We start from the raw sequence: 17,922 nt of genomic DNA, 5'->3' as shown, positions 1-17,922 counted from the left end.
ACTCTACAACACCCTTGGCACAGATTCTGACAAAACTGAGGGAGGGGTCATCACCCAGGGATGCCACTACCAAGGTACACTATCCCCCCCAACCCTCCCAGGCCAAGGCTAGGATCAGACCCCCCACCCCAAGCGTCATGCCCACCAGGAAACTCACCACAAAGTGGACTGGAACTTTTGCTCAGCAACAGTGACAACAGAACAGAAGAGACGATCCAGGGGGCGTTGAACCTGGTACAGAGATTGCGAAGGAAACAGGGATGGCTGCATGAGGGCAAGAGGAACAACCCCCGGAGGCCCACCTGCCAGGATCCCATCGAAGGCAGAGAAAAGTCCTTCCCACCAAAGTCAAAGGAAGGCAACCTGTACCACATGTTCCACCCCAGCAGAAGTGTCTGGTGCACCTTCCAGGGAAGAAAGGTGGATACACAATGACACCACAGCATGTCAGGCATTCTATAATGGTCCTAAGCAAAAGGCCATCAGGGCCCTTGGCTGTGTGTGACTATGGAGTCTTCTCCTACTGACATCTGGATGGACCAGGTCCCCAAAATCAGGAGGAGTTCACCAGATGGCAACGGGGTGAGAGGGGACAGGACTGGGGCAAAGAAGGTACATCTGGCAGCAAGACCAGGTAATGTGGCAGGACAGAGAGCTGAGTGGATGAGACCTAAAGCATAAAGGCAGGATGGGGGCTCGTGTTCTGTGCTGATGAGGCACTAGGACTTGATCCCACAGGCACTGGGGAGCTGATGAGGACGTGAGCGCGGAAGACAGGAGAGATTCGCTTTACAAATATCCCTCTGGCAGAGGAGGACACGAGGCCCAGAAGGGACAAGCTTGGAGGTCAGAAGGCCCGTCCAGAAGAGACAGAGCAACCTAAACGAGGCATGGCCATGGAGGCCAAAGGAGGTGAAACAATACTATCTCAAAGTTTCCAACAAGGGGCCCCATGTCTGGGGCCCAATTCTGGGCCCCATTGGCTGAAGACTGTCCAAAAATGTGTCTGTCTAACATTTAGGTTTGAGCATCCTTCCTAAGACAATTGGCTGTTTCCAGAGACATCTCCGCTGCCTAAGCAACACCACTGGCAGGCACTGACCCAAGCAGCTCCTTAGGTCGGTAGTTCAGTTTTATGAAAGTGGCCAGAATTATACAACAGGCCCACTATCAAAGGAAAGGCGCTATTAGCAACTGGCCCAGCCGCCAGTAACTGCTGTGTGTCCACAGAGGGCAAAGCCAGGCTCCAGCCAAGCAGCCTGGAGTCCAGGATACGAGCTGTGGGTATGCTGGGGGTGATGGCACCAGCTGTAGGGCTGGATGTAGGGCAGGCCACAGCCAGGAACTCACTGTTTCATATATGGGTTGTGCCAACTTCTCCCTCCGGCACCATTCCAGCAGGCACATCTTGGGGGTGATCTGAGGTGAGTATGCTCTCCTGGGGAAAGAAAGGGAAGGAGTCAGGGCCCACCCACCATAACCACTCCATTCCTCAACAAAGCCCCTACTCAGTTCCCGACAGGAGTTGCAGAGACTGAGATATCAGGCTACTGCCTTAAGACTCCTGTACTATTCCCCTGATCTCCCATTTCTATCCCACCAAGGACCTGCATTCTCCCCAAAGGGAAGATGGGCTTCAGCATGCTTGGGGGATTAGGGTGGGAAGTGAACTCCCAGCTCTGTGAGCTCCAGCCTAGAAAACAGCCATCATCAGCCAAAAGGAAGGTCTGGTTTATCTCTTAAGACAAGACCAGGAAGGAGTGGGTGAGGGTGGGGAATGCAGGTGGTCATACAACATCTCAGGGCTCTAGCTCGGTGCCCACCCTAATTATGTCTGCCAAGGGTCAAGATGATTCACTGCTACGTTAGACACAGTGAACTCTGGTTTCAGAGTCAGTCTGCACCATGTTCCAGCTTCCCAACAGGAGCTCTCCCTGGATACGGCTTCCCAACAGCTGTTCCCACACCCCTCCTTCCAAGCCCTTGCCAGACAAGTCTGGCTCCTGGTCTGGGCCTGGGGACCTGAGAAGAGCTCAAATCCCAGATTGCAGAAGACAAGGATAAGGCCCCAGTCAAAGCTGTGTCACAGTCTGAAGCAATAATTAGCCTGAGGCTACTCGTGCTAGAAAGGACACGACAGGGCTGGTGAGGGCAGTGGGTGTGGGCAGGGGTTGCACAGTCAGATGAGAGCTAGGGTCCTGCTGCGAGTGGGGGAGCTCTTTGCGGGCAGCTAGTTCCTCAGGGCCAGGGAAAAAAGCACAGACTTTCAGGAACAGAAGGAGACAAGTCCTCGCAACCTGAGTTATGGGAGGGGGTGGGTCAGGGAAAAGGTAGAGTTCAATTACCCTTGGGAAAATATGCACAACCCTGACAGCACTGCCTAGGCTTTCAGGGCCTGTCTTCTCCAAAGTACCTTTTTTGGATTGCTAAAAATTGAATACACGTGTCCAAACCAAAGACACTTGTGGTCACTAAGCTTGTCATTAAATATATACAGCAGCCAGCCTCCTGGCCCATGCAGCCCAAGGGCACTGGCCCTGACCCAAGCTGAGGCCAAGCCAGAGACCTACCGGTCAAACTTGACAGCCATCTTAATGACACCAGAAGTGTCTTGAGCTGGCTCCCCCGCCTCCTCTGGGGTCCTGGCTAAGAGCTCGGCCCGCCGGGCATCCAGTTCTCGTGTGGTCTCCTCATAGAAGGCACCAAGGCCAAAGGCCTCACTATGGAGAGACAAGTAGAGTGGGGCAAGCCCATTAGTGGAGCCAGCATCCAGGGAACGACTGCAGGAACCCAGAGCCCCACCACTGAGAAATGCCCCCCCCCATACATACACCAAAACATCACCAGGACCTGGCCATCAGAAGGTACTTCTACCCACCCCTGGGATCAGCCTGGACGGGCAGATGGACAGTGAATGTGGGCCCCTGAGGGTGGACACTAGAGGGCAGGTAGGGCAAGGTGGAAAAGGTTCTAAGGTCACCTCCACCACATGAGCACAGCCTCTCTTCCAAGGAAGAGCACACAGGCAGGTGTCCCCAGCCAGCAGTGGGTGAGCTGACCTACACTGAGCAAGCACTGGAGGTACTCATAGCCTCATCCTCATGTGGGCCCATGGGAGGAGACAGAGGCCAGACCACTGAGTGGTTCCCCACTTCCTGCCCCGGCCACAAGCAGTTAGGCCTCACCTAAATTGAGGTACCACCCAGAGCTACAGAGTTATACTCTTGAAAATTATACTCTTGAACTCACAAGACACCTGGGTTACACTGGGTAAGCCAAGTGGGGTAGGGATAGAACCAACACCACAAGCCCAGGACAAGGAGGAAGGTTCTGGCAAGGCCTTTCTCTTCTATGAAGCATCTTGAGGGCAGGAGAACATTCATGAAGATGGATGTCTGGGGGTGAGTGGTTCAGAAAGGCTTCTTTGAAGGAGGGAGGATATAGACAACCAACATGAGGGGGAGAGAGCCTTCAGAGAGAAGACCCAGTATAGCACAGGTGTGGAGGAGGAAAAAAGAGTAAACAGGGACCTGTGAGAGCACGCACTAGGTCAGGTTGTGAGGGGCTCCAAATGTCAACCACTTGAGTTGGAGCCATAGATGCTCTAGAGCAGGGGTGTCCAAACTCTTTTCAACGTTTTCCACCCAGGGCCATATGCGGTAAAATACACAAACAGCCGGGCCACTCACTCGAGGTGAAATACATACTGCCTCACCTGGTTTATTTAAGTAAACTAAATATATTTTTGGAATTTGCTGCGGGCCAATTAACAATGGATCGCGGGCCGCAGTCTGGACGCCCCTGGTCTAGAGGAACAAGTAGAGGCCTTTCAGACTGTACAGTCATGGGGTGTGGGTGCAGGATCGGGCCACAGGCTCCATTCTACAACCCTAACTCTCTGGACACTGGGTCTTGGTGGCATAGAGCGTGATGGATCTGTTACTGGGAAAACTCATTCCTCCCAGGAATTCCCAAGCCCAGCCTCGCGTTCCTCCATCCCACTCGTGCCCTAGTTACTGAAACTCTGCGCTGAGATCACTCCAGCTGTAGAAAGTTCCAAAGCTTTGAAACTATCCCCTTCTGTGAGACAAAGCCGTAGCACCACCCCACTCCTGCACATCAATCTCCAGAAGCTATGTCACTGGTCCCCTGGTAGAGTCAGCTTAGGGCTCAGGGTCTGCAAGGAAAAATGGAGAGCCTACTGCCCCTCTCACCAAATTTCCTGGGAAGACTGGGCAGCATGGAGCAACTTTCCCTGGGGCGACTCCAGCTGTTCTCGTAGCATCTGGCACAAGCAATACTTGGTGTTGGTGTAGTGGTTGTCATACTGCACAGCCTGAGAAAAGAACCAACATGAACCCACCTGGTATCCACCTGGGAGCCTCTCCTGCTTCAGCCACCATAGGCGATCAGAGAGGACCTGCGGTTAAGCATCTTCCAGGGCAGGGAGAGGGAACAAGCCAAATTCTGGTGCGGCAGAACCAGACCAGGACAGGGGTAAGACTCTTCTATTCCTTATTACTACAGTGGGTACCTTCCCTTGCCACATCTTAAATGGCCTTTCTCCAAATTCCCCTACCTGGGTAAAGCAGAGCACCATCTACTAAGCATGTTCACATGTGTTACTTGTCACTTCACTGAGCTATACAAGCGTGAGGTGCAACTGTTACCACTACTTCCCATACTGGGAAGTACAGGCTGAGGGAGCCAAGACAGCTGACTGCCTGAGGTACCCAGTAGAAGTCCACCTGGCTTGGCACAGGTAGGAGAGTGCGAATGAAAGGCCCCAGCCCTCTAGAACCCCCTCCAACCTCTTGCCCCCTACACTCTTCTAATATCACCACTAGGCCGATGTCTTCAGTGCCTGGGAAGGTGCCAGGGCACACTCAGGACGCATCAAGAATATGTGAGTAGCCCTGACCGGTGGCAACACCTTTATTCAGTTTATTTGGAACAGAAGGCACCTGGCTGGACCAGAAACAACCCTGCCTATGCTTGAAAACCGCTCCCTTTCTCCAGGACAACACACACTCTCGAGGAGCTGCCCAGGCTGAGCAGGAATGAATACGTCACCTTTCACCCAGTGAGCACGCTGAGCACAATTGAACGTGTCTTCTCTGCCACAGACTTGCCAGCTGGCCAGAAGAGCTGGATAGCCGACCTGGGCTGAAGCAAGCCCCTTGCCTCTGACTGACCCAAGCCACCAACCTGCCCAACAGGACACCCAAAATCAAGGGATGAGGGCTGCAGCATCGAGCAAGGGAGACTCTAGAACAGAGGCAGCTCGCTTCTGGACCCAAGTTGCAGGGCCTCCTACTGTCCCTATCTTACATAGCCCTAAGGACACCCACAAGCCATGGCAGCCACAACTGCCCAAGCATGGCCATGGCTTGAAGAGCCATCTGAGAAGCTCCCAACCCTCCCAGGAGGGTGTGAGCCCCAGGATTGAAGAGGAGGATGGAAGTATGCTCTGGACAAGGGCTCAGGCCCAAGTCGCTAAAGAATCTGAGGACAACTCACTGTCTCTACCTGCAGACATGCCTGGCTGATCAGAGTCTCACAGAGCTCCAGGGCTGTGCCAAAGGGACAGGGCAGGTGAACTTGTCAAAAAAATTCCTTACAGGGAAATTTCCCTAGCACAACCATCAAGCTCCCAATAAGAAGGAAAAGCTATTCCCTAAGTCAGGGGTTAAAGCATCCTAGGAATTAGCACAAGAAGAGTTTTGAGTGATTTTGACCGATGACCAGGTGAGTCTCTATGGAGATAATTTGGCCTCAACAACAGCTACAATGGCTCCTCCTGGCTGTGGCTTGCTCCAACCTACTGGCATGGGTTTCTTCAGTGACACAGACCCCATTGTGACCGTGCATGTGATGTATGTGTGGGGGATGAGAAAGACGGGCATGTGTTTGGGGCCGCAACACCATCCTGGATCCAAAGGTCCTTGTTATGACCCCAAACCTTGGAAGCTTTAGAAGGAGGTCATTGGGGTACATCTCCACAGCACCCTCTCTTCACATTGCAGCTGGGGAGACCCAATACTACATGACCAGAACTGAAAAGAAAAGGAGAGGAACAACGAGGGCTGCTTGCTGGCAGCTGGCGGCTGGGGGCTCACCCAGAGCTTTGTGCCGGAATGTGGCAGACAGGAAGAAATGTTTATTTCGAAAAAGTGCTGAGACGTACGTATTGGATGTACTTCTGCATGACCTCGTCCAGGGGCCGCAGACCCTCCTTGAGGAAGATAGATGGATTCCACATGGCTGCTCGGGCCACCATCACTGAAGAGGCTGCTGTGGCTTGTCGAAAGTCCTCAATGTCCAAATACTCTTGGATGTGGTCGTGAGATCCTCCACTGAAAGGCAACAGTGGGTGAGGGGTGTCCCCAACCTTGTCCCAGCATTTTCAGAAAAAGGCAGGTCGGCCTCTCCTTAACTGTGTGGCTTTGGCCATGTCCTTCAGCTGTGAGCACTTCAGGGAACTGGAGATTCTTACACACACCCCACTATGGGGTCAGGAGCAGCAAGTGAGATGATGCAGGAAAGTCCCTGAATCATACCTGGCACTTAATCGGTGTCCCTGAGACTTGACCTTCCTTACACCTCATCCTAAACAGTGGCTAAAGCCAGCCCATATCTGAAGACATGGGTCTGTAAGTGGATACTGGAGGTACAGGAAACCCCCCAAGTTGGGGCACATGTATGCCCATTAGCACTGGGTAAAAACACTAGAGAGGGAGCAGGCGCAGTGGTGATCATGAGAGGAAGGAAGGAGGCCCAGTTTGGTTGCAATTTCCCTTCCTGCCACCCTGTGGCCCCAAGGGCCCCCTTGTAAACTGCTCTGTCTTCATTTGTTTCATTTGGAGCCAGCTGGCAGCCTCAGTCCAGACAGCACGGCGGGGGAGGGTAGGTGGGAGATGGAAGAATCCTCAGACGGTAGCGAAGAATCCTCAGACAGCAGCAGCAGCAAGAGGGTCCAGAGTCTCAAGTAGCCCTAACCTCTCCAAACCACCCTTAAAATTCCTTGGCCTGGGGAAGGCTGGGTCTGACTACCACCCCCCCTTAGCTCCCTCCCTCCCACCAGTCAGGCATGACTTTTGTCAGGGATTCAGGGCTTTGGAACTTCCCTGTTCCCATCCTGCCATCAGGCTCTGTGCCATCCCAAGGTGCAAGGCTGAGCTAGACTCCCCACTGGCCTACACAGGCCAGCTCCCCGGAGGCAACTGTACACTGTCTTACTATTGAGCCTTTGGACAGGTCATACTGAGCCTGCCGGTCCTGGTCCTGTGGCTGCCCAGAACGCTTGTCTGGGCTTGGGACTATGAGCAGCCTTACGAGCCCTGAGCCATAGCTCTATGTGCTCTGGCTTGGGCCTCCTCTCCCTACTCCCTGCACACCTAACTCTGGTGTGACATCACCTTCCCAGGGCCTGCTTCAGTGGCCACCTTCTTGCTCTCCCTGTCCCCTGAACACCCCCATCTTCCACCCATCCTGGGCCCCTGCCTACTGCATACCTACATCAGCCACTCACCAGAGGCCAACAGTCACAAGAGGCGCTTGTCAGCCTCATTCCCAGCTTCGTTTCTCATGCCACCCTTTTTCTCTTTTCCTTTCATTTTTTATACTATCTCGTTCCATTTTTATATGTCAGCTCAAATCCCTTCTGCGTGACGTGGGGCATATAAAGTAAATGATGAGGAAGGGAGGCTTACTTGGCTATGACAGGAATGGAGAGGGTTTCAGCAATGGCTTTGATAGCTTCACAGCTGACAGGGTGTTGAGGTCGCTCCTCCCGCTTCCTTAGAGATAAACAAAAAAGATAGGGCTGCGGGCTGAGTGCCAAAGGCCACGTCACAATTCAGAGTTACCTTAGCCAAACCCTACTGTCCTCCCTATTGAACCTCAGAAAAGTAATGTGGCCATCAAGAACAGGGGTATGGGTACAGTGGATAGGGGTATGGGTACAGTGGATGGCTCTCCGTGACCTCTGTCGTGAGGGGGTCCATGCTAAGAAGGCAAGTCCAGCTCTTGGAGGCCTGCAGGTGACGCGTGGCTGCAGGAGGCCGATGAGGGTGGCCTGGCTCCCAAGGTCACACGGCCTCTGCCAGAGATAAGGGACAGTACCACAAGAGTGCTGCCCCTTCTGTCCCGGTCCTGCCCTCCCTAAAGGACTGGGAACAGCTGCCGCTGCTGACTGGCCACGCCCACACAGCTGCCTACTCTGAGGTCAAGTTGGGCAGCTGATCCTGGGGAGAGGCATCTGGCAGGCCAGACCATAGCTGTCACAACACGCCACGGGGACGCAGGACCACAACCTGGGGCCCCTCCTTCCAAGGTCAACTGTAAGAAGTTTCTGCGAACGAAAGTGAGTCTTAAGGATGCCGAGGTGAGCCCTGACCTGAGAGCTGTGCTTAGGAATAAGCCAGAGAGGTCGTTGACCAGACAGCCCTTGCCCAGGTCTTGTCTGGGTGTGTCCCCCCGCTACACTCCACAACAAAAGGCTCAGGGAACAAGGGCCTCAGAAGACCCTGTCAATGCAGCCTCCACCTCCCTCTCCCCACACCACCAGCAGCCAGTTCTACCCCATCCTCAACAGCTTTGATGGCCAGAAACTCCCTCTTTAAACTCACAGAAATCTATCTTCCTAGTGTTTCCAACTACTGGTAAAAGGAATACCTGTATTTATTCAGAGAATATGATATGCTAGGTGCTCTGTCAAGGCTATATATTCTCACAAAAGCCCCACAACAACCTTATAAAGCAGAAATCATCTTAATTTCCAAATGAGGAATGTGGTGCTCAGAGAGGTTAAATGATTTGTCCAAGGATACACAGCCAACAAGCAGCAGAGATGGGATTTGAAACCGGGCAGTCTGAGCCCAGAGCCTGCTGCCTCAAGGGGTGTAAAGCCTGTGGTCTTTCACCTCCACCTACTGGCTTCTACCCATACAGCTCCACTTTTCTGTTTTATATGTTGGAGTTCTGGGTTCCCTTCTCTGAAAAATGCTATAATGGACACAACCAGCAAAAAATGGGCTGTTACTACAAGATCCCGAACCCAAAAGGAACATCACTCAGAGAAGAGACTTCACTCTCACCAAAGTCTGCTGACCTGCGGTTCTGTACAAAAGCACATCCTGGACACATGACTGGGAAAGCCAAGGTAGCCTTCAGCAACGCCTCAGCTCTTAGCAGAGAGCACACACATCAGATAGAGATACAAGGACTGTTTGAAGCAGTCACTGTGACAGCTGGCAGTCCAACGGGGTCAGACAAAAGAGGCAGTGCCTTTCAAAGAACAGCAATCTGCCTGAGGTTATTCGAGGGAGAAGCCATTGCTCAAAGCAGTGGAAATAAAATGAGATTCAGAGTCAGAGTTCTAATCCCACTACTTCCTGGCTGCATGATGCAATTTTGAGCAAATCACTCCATCTCTACCACTTATACATCCTGAAAGTATTGGCATTTCTCCTTCGTTTCCTTCTCTCTGTGCCTCCAAAGCTCAGTGCGGTGCCTACCACCCGTAGGTACTCAATGAATGAAACAAAGAAAAATGGAAGCATTTGACCGCTGCCCTCAGGATGTCAAAGACGCAGAAGGCTGCATATGTAGAAGAGAAGGTGGTTGTCATCTGGTGTCTGGTGAAGGATCATTAAGAGGGCTGAGGACCTCTCTGCAAGTCAGTCACTAGAAAGGCGACCACTCACCTCCCATGAACGGTGATGGCGGCAATGCCAGTCCTCTCTATCCGCTTCACAAGACTCAGGGTATCTTCCAGCTGAGAAAGGACCACACAGAGTAATTATTGAAGCCACAGAGGGAGCAGCTGCCAACTCCTAAAGTGGGCTCAGCTCTACACCCTCCTCCAAACCTAATTCAGCTCCTCAAAAATCACTGGCACCCCAAATAAACATCCCCAGAGAAAATGGACCTTCAAATGTAATACACTGGGGGAGGCTGGTTAGCTCAGTTGGTTAGAGCGTGGTGCTCTTAACAACAAGGTTGCCGGTTCCATCCCCACATGGGCCACTGTCAGCTGCGCCCTCCACAACTAGATTGAAACAACTACTTGACTTGCAGCTGATGGGTCCTGGAAAAACACACTTAAGTAAATAAAAGTTTTTTTAAAAAAAAGTAATAAAACATCCTTACTGATGGCAGGATGCGAATCTTGCAGGTCACAGGTCTGCGTGTCCCTTTGACAAGAGTGCTGAGGATCTGCAGAGATGAGAACACAAGAGTACCTGCCCCTTCTGGAACAAACAAGCACAACGGCTTGTACCAATTACTTCTGCTACAGACCAGTGCATCCCAGCGGCACGGACAGGTCTGTGTGCACGTGTATGTCCACATGGATGTGTCTACTGTGCACACACACACGGAAGCTCCATAGGGAAGGAGCCGACCTTTTCTCTATGCTAGAGCGCCAGCACCAGCTGCCCCTTGCCTGGCACATAGGGGTATACATATACTTGGTAAATGAATGAATGAGTGAATGGATCTGTGCGCATGCCTGGGTAGAACACCGTGATCCTTTGCCAAAGCAAACATCAGAATCACCTGGAGAGCTTAAGAAATACAGAATCTTAGATCCCACCTCCTATTTCCTGAATGAGTCTCTAGGGGCAGAGCTTAGGAATATGTATATGTTTTCAAAATGCTCTGCCCAACACACTCCCTTCTCAATATGATTCTGAGGCCTAGCCCTGGTTGAAAACACATGGCTCACAGCTTCTTTCCTACTTGAAGGCAATGCTCCCTGAGTGCTGTTCCAGGAGCTGCAGAGCAAGGGAGCAAGAAGGCTTTACAGGGCCTGGGCCCTGTCCTCAAGGACCCATCCCTCTCTTTAGGGGAGTCAGATATACGGGAATAAAACTGGCAAAGGAAAAGACAACATAGTCAACATATTAAAAAGTGTTTCTTTTACGTAGTAATTGTAAAGGACTTCAAAGAAAGATCAAGTAAGTCATACAGAAAAGTGTCAGGGAGGTAGGATGACCAGACCCCTAAGGGTCAGAGATCAAGAGAAGTGTATATGACACTGTGTGTCTGTGGCTCTGCTATCTTCTTCCCTCATCAAAAATGTCGGGCCAGGCAAACTGGAAGGAAGGTGATCCCTCTTCCAAGAGCCCTCTTCCAAGATCTGGGTGGCTGCCCAGCAGAGCAGAGGGGACATGCTGGCAGCTGCTGCCAGTCTTGGCTCTAGACAGGTGGGGGCAGCAGAGAGCCAGGCTGCAAGAACAGGTAGAGGAGGCTTTTCCATCAGGGACAAGCTGAGTGAGGCAGGCCCCTCAGATGACATCAGATCAAGAGGCAGGTCGGACAAGCAGGTAGACAGATAATGGGCAAGCCAAGGCCTGCTGGTCCAGGCACAACTGCCAAGGACTGTCAGGGAGGAAGAGGCCCCAAGTGCTGCCCCAGGAGGCTGACTGGGCCTGAGGTCCTAGAGTGGTTCTAGCAGGCTTTAAAGGAGCACCTACCCTTTAACGGAGGACGACCAGACCCATTGAGAAACATAACAAAAATTCTCATGGTAGGCCTTTGTCTCAGGTTGACAGCACCATCTCTGGAAGGTTCCTTCGCAAGTGCTAACTTAGAATCCTCTGATGTTTGGTGATTTAAGCAACATCAGCGAGTTCAATCCAATTCTCTGTTTTGCAGAACTTCCTTTTGGTGTATTTTATCCAAGTAGCTCGAAGCACCTTCTTCAGTATTTGTTTATTTCATGTGCATATTCAGGACCAGGAAGGAAATTAGTAAACAGAAACCCTAGCTACTTGCAAGGATCACACTGAGGGGAAAGGGCCACTAGAGCATGTCTTCTGGCCAGGCTGTCGCATAAACTATCCTGAACCCAGCTCTCCGAGAGCCAAGCCACAGCATCTGTCTCTGTGATGTGAACGTCGCTGAAAAAAAGGACCTGAGACAGGCCCATATCTGAGCAGGGAATAGCACTCTACCCACAGGCAGGCTCATCTCAGCAGATCCGCTGGCTGACTCAAGAAAAGCAGAACCTGGTTAGCTACCCTGGTTGTTGGGTAGGGAGTGAGAAAGAAGTTGGGAGAACATAAGCTTGGGAATCGTGAGAACTGAGTTCAAGTTCTGGCCCTGTCCATTGTTAGCCGTGGCCCAAGTGCAGTGTGTACAAGAGGGTCGCCCTGGGCAGCCGAGGGGAGGTAGGGGGAGGAATCCTGGGCAGGGGTGAAAGAGAGGATACCATTGAGTCTAACTCTGAGGTTCTTAATCCAGGGAGAGTACACCAAAGTTACCTGGGAAGCTTTATCAAAAGACTGATACCCGGGGCTGGCCCGGTGGCTCAGGCAGTTAGAGCTCCATGCTCCTAACTCCGAAGGCTGCCAGTTCAATTCCCACATGGGCCAGTGGGCTCCCAACCACAAGGTTGCCAGTTCAATTCCTCGAGTCCCACAAGGGATGGTGGGCTGTGCCCCCTGCAACTAGCAACGGCAACTGGACCTGGAGCTGAGCTGAGCCCTCCACAACTAAGACTGAAAGGACAACAACTTGAAGCTGAACGGCACCCTCCACAACTAAGATTGAAAGGACAACAACTTGACTTGGAAAAAAAGTCCTGGAAGTACACACTGTTCCCCAATAAAGTCCTGTTCCCCTTCCCCAATAAAATCTTTAAAAAAAAAAAAGACTGATATCCTACCCTGCCCCTATCCACCCCGAGGAAAGACAGAATTCTCAACAGATAGCATAATTTGTGTGTGAGTGGTAAAATATATATAACATAAAAACTGTACATTTTAACCATTTTTAAGTGTATGATTCAGTGACATTAATTGACAATGTTGTATAATCATCACCACTATTTCCAAAATTTTTCATCACTTCAAAGCATCCTTATTGTGAAAAAATTTCTACCAGTGGTCCTGAGATGCTCCCACAGATGGGACTATGGACCTAAAACATCAAGCCTAGAAGGACCCACAAAGCTGTCTCTCACCCAGGTCGCCCAATTTGCCAGCACAGTTTGAGCCTAAATCTACTCCAGCCCATCTGGCTTTACTGGGGAAGTCTGGAACCTCCCCTCATGAGGCAAACCCTTCCACTAGTCTGCCGTGGCCCATCAGACTACCCCACCAAACAGAGGAGCAGAATCAACTGAGCTTCTAAGGTGGGGTGTAACTCTGCTGCCTCACACGTGAAATGTACCCAAAGAGGGGCAGTGGAGAGGACAGAGCCAACAGCATGAGTGGGAGAAGCCTGAAGGCTAGAGTATGACCAAAATGCCTGTGTGCACATGTTGTGAAACAAACACGCCCTTCAGGGACCCTCCCCTAAGAAAGGCGATGAGTTTGACATCACAGTTGCCCACATCCACTCCATCCTGCACAGAGATGTCTGACTGGAGGCTCCTAAATGCAGGTGTCTACTGACCTGTGACTAGACACTTACAAACTCCACTGGGCACCTTTAACCTGGGATGACAGCAAAGGGGCACTAATGCTGGGGTAGAGGTCACAAGACCATGGCTCTAAACTCAGCCTGCCTGCTACTTATTCACTACATGATCTTGAGCAAATTATTTTTCTCTCTTTGTGCTTTAGTTTTATTATTCTTAATCAAATGGAGATAAATGCCTGCTCTGCTTCAAGAAGTTTGGGGAACAAATGGCATAAATGCTGGAATATACTTTGGAAAGAAAATTACAAACAGTAAGAATACATTATAGGCCCATTGCACCAATTTGCACATGGGGAAAAGGAGAAGGCACCTAGCCCATACACATGCTAGCCTTCCTATATCCCAAAGAAAGTGGGGCTGGAGGAATACACAGGGTTGAGCTGCTGACACAGCAGCCAGAACAAATAGTGACAGCTCTTGTTGGTGGTGCCTTATCCCAAGTCGCCCGTGGGAGGCACTAGGAAGCTTAAAGCCCAGACAGGGAAGTAGGGATGGAGAATGAAAGGGAAGTCAAAGGAGCTTAGAGGAGCAGCAAAGAGAAAGCTGATGAACTGAGAGAGGAAAGTCAAAGGTGTATATGGTGCAGAAGAAAATGTCACACCCACATGCCTGGACAGCTCACAAGACTGGGTGGCAAACGCCAACCTGGTCCAAGGGCCTCATAAACGTAGCCACTAGAATCACTGAGGGAAGTGGACCAGAGAAGACTAATTTCAGCTTCCCTCAGATGACCCAGGCCTGACCTACTCTCAAAGGCTGGTAATGGACTCTTTCAGTATGCAGGGGACCCCTGCTGCACTCCTCAAGCCCCCTGGGAGATACCAATCCTCCCCCACCCACAACCAAAGCCACTGAGCCTGCCCACAACCCACAGGTAGTCTGGCCTATGCCCTCATAATCTTCTCAGAAGGGGGAAAGGCAATACAGAGGAGACTCTAAATGAGTCCTCAGGCACCCCCGGCTCTCAGTTGACATGTCCCTAGCCCTAGGCTTTTGAAGGGACTTCCATGCTGTTATAGGCTGGCTCAGGGGTTTCTGAACCTGGATACCCATCAAAATCACTAGGAAGCCTTTAAAAAACTTTCCAGACCCCAGGTGGAGTGAATGATTCATTAAATCTGGGGGGAAGGGGTAGGAGAAGTTCCAGGTAACTCTAGTTCATGTCTAAGCATCTCTGCTTTCACTCACGCAGGACTTACCTTCTCAATCTTGTCAGGATCTGATAGCAGAGCAGCTCCCATTCCTCCCTAAGGAAAAGCACACAGAGGGGCTTCTTATAGCTGGAGGAGGGTGGCCCCTCCCCGTGGTACAGCAACATGGTGCAACCCGGCAGCACCCCAGCACTTGCCTCCAAGGGACCAAGGTCCACTGGCAATCAGCACTTCTATGGTAAGCAAGTAGGAAAGCAGCAGTATCTGTGCCTACAATATCAGGGATCAGAGTCTGATGCATTCTAATAGCCATCACTCTGATCCCCTTAGCAAAAGCCACAAATCTATCTAGAAGTGGGTTCTACAGAAATCATTTTTTCAGAACTGCCCATTCTACCCAGGGCAGTCTTAATAAACTAAACCCCACCATTTGCCAAACCCTCAAAAAAAAAACAATGAATCAGTCTTCCTTTGAAATGAGAGCAAATGCATCTTCTTCCTATCCTACCATCACTTGCTTTGGTACCACCACCACAACCAGCAAAGCCACTCAGAGACATGCAACCTGCAAACCTTGTCCAGGCCCTTCTCCCCTGCCAGTAACAATGGCCCAGTCCTGAGCACCCAGAACAATATCGAACCCTAACAAAAGCCCCAGCTAATGGAAACCAACAACCCATGGAGCCACGGGCAGCTTGACATTAACAGCACTGGTTGTCTCTTGATGGTGGGATTACTGGTGACTTTCCTGCTCTTTTTTGTACTTTTCATCTATATAATCTATGTTCCGGAAACTGGTGTGAATTACTTTAATGGCGGGGGGAGGAGGGGATGTTGAAAATCTGAACCAATTAAGAATGAGGTAAAGGGAAGAAAAACAAATCCAATAAATATGTGCTGTCAGTATACAGACTCCCTGCTAATGAAAGCTCACAGTCTGTGCTTAGACGGGTTACGTTCAGTGATTACAGTTTAGTTTCATGTTTTAAAGGAGGACAGATTAGAGTCATAGAGAACACTGACCCATCACAGACTTGGCCAGCCTGCATGTCAGAGAAAAATGGGAAAGGCAGAAGAGTACGAGCCCTGGCCTCCCTTGGCCACAGAGACAATCCTTAGAGGTTTTAAGGAAGCCCTGGCCACACCCTCTGGCTCCACCTGTCTTTCCGATCACACACAATCTGGTCCTTCCTTGTGGAATCAGATTCTAAAATGCACTGTCCCTTCCACAACAATGGCTTTCTCCATTGGTATTTCCTTCCTTCCTTCCTATTTAACTTACTTATTTGCTTTTTGGAATAGGTAACACATTAAAATTTTTAAAGGTTCGAAAGGGTGAAAAGTAAGAACTCTCCCTCACTGAGGAATGGAAAACATCTCAATTTGTACTTTTTATATGGTTTCAATTTTTGAACCATGAGAAGAGAGTGGATAGCAGGTGGTATATACTGGTATGGCATATTGCTAGGTATCTGTTCTCACTGGTCAGTGCCAGTGCCGTGCCAGTTGTTAATTATTTTGAGTAGCACCACTGTAATGGGAATTTAATCCCTGTGCAAAACCAAATAAAAATTTAGTTTCCTTCCCCGGAGAAACCAATGTTATTAGTTTCTTATGTGTCTTTCCAAATATATTCTATGAAGAGAAAAATAAATATATATAAATATTCCTTCCCCATCCCCCATATATAAATGGTGGTACACCACGACAATTCTGCTCCTTGCTTTTTTCACTCCACGATCTCAGGGAGATTATTCCAATAATTTCAACTCTGCTCCTTATATAACTCAGGAGCACAAAGAAGTAATTTGAAGACAGCAAAACAGAGTCTGAAGTTTTCAATCCATCAAAGTTGATTTCAAACCTCCGTAATTCATTGAAGCAGCTGTCTACAAAGCCATCTGGGTTTCAAGCATCCCAAGAGCCTTTCGCCCAGGCAGTCTTCAGCCTCCTGGCCTAAAGCAAAGGTCCCCAGACCACGCAACTCCTGACAGCAGAATGGTTGGCTCTGGGCAGTGGGCTGTGTCTACACTCCAGACCCTGACCGCCTACCCCGCAATAAGGTCCCCAGGGACAGCCCCTCTGGTGCCTCACACGCTCCCCGCTGTCTTTGTTATCTGCTCCAAACATGATTTTCCTCTAGCAGCCCCAATGACGTTGAAGACCAACCATCCTCCTGACTGCAAATCTTTCCTCCCTCTACCCCCCGCCACTCATCCCACTTCCCCACACCCCGTCCAATCATTTGGCAGCCAAGTCCTGTCCAATTCTGTTGCAGTTGGACTTCTCCTCTCTCCATCCCTGGTCTCTCTTGTGGACCCAGAACACTCATCTCCTATATCTACGTCCCCACCTCTAGCCTCTTTCCATTTGAATCCGTAAGACACATAGCTCCCAAATTAGTATTTCTAAGTATTTCTACTCACAGAATATATTTGGAAAGTCACACAAGAAACTAGTAACACTGGTTTCCCCTGGGGAAGGAAACTTAAGTTTCTGATCACATGCCTTTTCTGTTCAAAAAATGCCAGAGATACCAAAAGTCCAAGTCCAGCTACTCTGGTCCAAACCAAGATTTTTGATCCTGTGCTCTTCTGCTTCCTCTTTATCTCCCATTCTCCAACCGTCCGATTAAATCAAGGTTCTCTGATCTAGCTCATGTTGACCTCCAGGCTCCTGCTTGCACCACTCCTTCTGCCTGCAGAGTCCCAAACCTCCTCATCAAGGACCACATTTCCCTATAAGATCCCAAGTTTAAGGGTTGCGTTTCTGCTCCTTTCTGAGCTATCCTAGTACTCTGTTCTGATCTTCTGATATGACAATAGGGACACATGTATTGAACCCTCTATTTTTTTAAAAAATGTATGTCTTGGTTTTATTCATGAAATGACAAAGCAAGCCCTGTTCACATTATTTTTTCTTTTAACATTTATATCATTTGTTTTATTACTTGGGCATAAGGGCTCTCTGTGTACATATGTGTGTGTTTATGTGTGTATATATGTATATGTGGTGTATAAAAAATTTCCCCTGAACCATTTGAGGGTAAAGTTATGTATATGATAGTCCTTGACCCCTAAATATTTTGGTGTGTATTTCTCATAGGGATATTCTTACAAAACCACAGAAGAGCTGTCAACTTTATAAATTGACATTGGTACAGTATTTTTAGTGAATCTACCATGGTCCATATTCCAAGTTTGCCAATTGATCTAATACTATCCTCTTGAGCGTTTCCTGTACCTACTGTAAGATGTAGTGCAGAGTCAGGTACTGTATGTAGGTGTCATGTCTCACTAGTCCTCTTTAATCTGCACCCTACCTTTGTGAAGAGTATAAA

The 17,922-nt window shown here is 50.0% G+C and overlaps 1 protein-coding gene across 1 annotated transcript in view; it reads right to left on the bottom strand.

Annotated features, from left to right (window-relative positions):
* DUS2 (dihydrouridine synthase 2) overlaps positions 1 to 17,922 on the bottom strand; it is a 39,240-nt gene that overhangs the window by 659 nt on the left and 20,659 nt on the right. The window contains 9 exon segments of the mRNA XM_033129129.1: positions 158 to 231; positions 1,351 to 1,438; positions 2,571 to 2,720; positions 4,215 to 4,336; positions 6,188 to 6,356; positions 7,713 to 7,799; positions 9,708 to 9,778; positions 10,153 to 10,218; positions 14,631 to 14,678. Of these exon segments, the coding sequence (XP_032985020.1) occupies positions 158 to 231; positions 1,351 to 1,438; positions 2,571 to 2,720; positions 4,215 to 4,336; positions 6,188 to 6,356; positions 7,713 to 7,799; positions 9,708 to 9,778; positions 10,153 to 10,218; positions 14,631 to 14,678 (875 nt within the window).

The sequence above is a fragment of the Rhinolophus ferrumequinum genome, chromosome 15 (assembly GCF_004115265.2).
Source record: "Rhinolophus ferrumequinum isolate MPI-CBG mRhiFer1 chromosome 15, mRhiFer1_v1.p, whole genome shotgun sequence".
Taxonomy (NCBI): domain Eukaryota; kingdom Metazoa; phylum Chordata; class Mammalia; order Chiroptera; family Rhinolophidae; genus Rhinolophus; species Rhinolophus ferrumequinum.
The sequence above is the reverse complement of the archived record's forward strand: the minus strand, read 5'-3'. Positions and strand labels throughout refer to the sequence as shown.